We start from the raw sequence: 2,500 nt of genomic DNA on the forward strand, positions 1-2,500 counted from the left end.
CTACTGTTCTGGAAGAGAATTGTTTTCAGCACCCACAGCCGTTGGAGTACTATTAAGGGACACAAATGCTAACTAGTACGTACTATCCGGCCGCCCGCCCACTGCCCGACTATCCGACACGACCGTTTTGTGTACTATATAAGGGCCTTAAACCCCACCCTCTCCCTTTAACCCCACCCTCTCCCTTTAACCCCACCCTCTCCCTTTAACCCCACCCTCACTCTAAACCCCACCCTCTCCCTTTAACCCCACCCTCTCCCTTTAACCCCACCCTCTCCCTTTAACCCCACCCTCTCCCTTTAACCCCACCCTCTCCCTTTAACCCCACCCTCTCCCTTTAACCCCACCCTCTCCCTTTAACCCCACCCTCTCCCTTTAACCCCACCTTCACCCTTTAAACCCCACCCTCTCCCTTTAACCCCACCCTCTCCCTTTAACCCCACCCTCTCCCTTTAACCCCACCCTCACTCTAAACCCCACCCTCTCCCTTTAACCCCACCCTCTCCCTTTAACCCCACCCTCACCCTTTAACCCCACCCTCTCTCTAAACCCCACCCTCTCCCTTTAACCCCACCCTCACCCTTTAACCCCACCCTCTCCCTTTAACCCCACCCTCTCTTTAAACCCCACCCTCTCCCTTTAACCCCACCCTCTCCCTTTAACCCCACCCTCACTCTAAACCCCACCCTCTCCCTTTAACCCCACCCTCACCCTTTAACCCCACCCTCTCCCTTTAACCCCACCCTCTCCCTTTAACCCCACCCTCTCCCTTTAACCCCACCCTCTCCCTTTAACCCCACCCTCTCCCTTTAACCCCACCCTCTCCCTTTAACCCCACCCTCACCCTTTAACCCCACCCTCACCCTTTAACCCCACCCTCACTCTAAACCCCACCCTCTCCCTTTAACCCCACCCTCACCCTTTAACCCCACCCTCTCCCTTTAACCCCACCCTCTCCCTTTAACCCCACCCTCACTCTATAAACCCCACCCTCTCCCTTTAACCCCACCCTCTCTTTAAACCCCACCCTCTCCCTTTAACCCCACCCTCTCCCTTTAACCCCACCCTCTCCCTTTAACCCCACCCTCTCCCTTTAACCCCATCCTCACTCTGTAAACCCCACCCTCTCCCTTTAACCCCACCCTCACTCTATAAACCCCACCTTTCCTGTTAAGCCACACCTTCTTCATTTAAGCCCCACCCTACCCTGTCCCTTTAAGCCCCACCCTCTCTCAATAATGCAACCAATGACACCTAAGGATGTTGCCACTGAGTGACCAATTGGAGGATCATTTGGTTTGTAGTTAGAATATGGATTTGCATAGTAATGATGCCACAGTGCATATACATTTGAGTACATTTGAGTGTGTGTTACCATGGTGAGCTCGGTCACAGTGTACATTTGAGTGTGTGTTACCATGGTGATCTCGGTCACAGTGTACATTTGAGTGTGTGTTACCATGGTGAGCTCAGCCTCCAGCTCTTTATTCCTGTTCTCCCTCAGGTCCAGTTGCGAGCGCAGGCTTCCGGCGTGTTCCGTGGCCTCCTTGGCCTGCCGCCGCAGGTCCCACTTCTCCCTCTCCAGCTGGTCCTTCTCCTTCGCCAGAGTCTTCACCGCGTCCTCACTCTCCTGAACACACACACACACACACACACACACACACACACACACACACACACACACATGCACACACACACACACACACACACACACACACACACACACACATATACACAAGAGCACACACAGACACACACACACACACACATATGTTGGTACACATGGAATTTGTCCCCCTGACCTGGTGGACTACGCCCCCTGACCTGGTGGACTACGACCCCTGCTCTGGCAGGAGGCGGCTACTCTGTCTTCCTCCCAAAACAAACATAATATTGTTATATATGGGCCATTCTACCGAATTGATGCAAAGTCATGTCGGATATATTTCAAATTTTTGTATGTTTTTTTCCCAAAACTTTGTCCGTATGTATATTGTACCATATCTAAAGTACACATATCTAGTAAAAGAACTGTCAAGTTTTATATTGTATTTTCAAAATGTGTTGGAATGTTTTTCCTCTTCCAAAAATTGTCACTACCGAAACATCACATTTACTATAGTAAAAAAGTTATATTATTGACCTGTTCAGATTGTGTTTCCTTCCCTGCTCTGAAGAGTATTTTTACAAATATTTCTTGAAGATTTTCACAATGAAATCCATAGAAATGAATTTTTTACCAAATTTTCAAGGTCAATTTATCTGTTTCGGTAGTGACTGCACTGTCTCGGTAGTGACTGCACTGTTGGATGGATGTTCATTTCTCTCCCAAAATCATCCAAAAGGTGCTCTGGGCCTCCCTTTAGTCCACACAACACATTTATTTAAAAATTATGGGATTGAACTACTTGCCATTTCATTTTGTCACTACCAAAATCATCTGGTCACTACCATATGTTTCGGTAGTGACTGTTTCGGTAGTGACAATTCTAGCTAACTT

General features: G+C 48.9%; 1 protein-coding gene across 3 annotated transcripts in view; it reads right to left on the bottom strand.

Moving 5' to 3' along the window:
* The window catches only part of kazna (kazrin, periplakin interacting protein a), a 96,551-nt gene that overhangs the window by 6,953 nt on the left and 87,098 nt on the right, over positions 1–2,500 (bottom strand). For all 3 annotated transcript variants that reach the window (XM_080832028.1, XM_080832027.1, XM_080832026.1), the window contains exon 5: positions 1,460–1,630. In XM_080832028.1, coding sequence (XP_080688154.1) covers positions 1,460–1,630 — 171 coding nt within the window. The remainder of the gene's footprint in view (positions 1–1,459; positions 1,631–2,500) is intronic.

Source organism: Sprattus sprattus (assembly GCF_963457725.1).
Source record: "Sprattus sprattus genome assembly, chromosome: 2".
In the NCBI taxonomy this organism is placed as follows: Eukaryota; Metazoa; Chordata; class Actinopteri; order Clupeiformes; family Clupeidae; genus Sprattus; species Sprattus sprattus.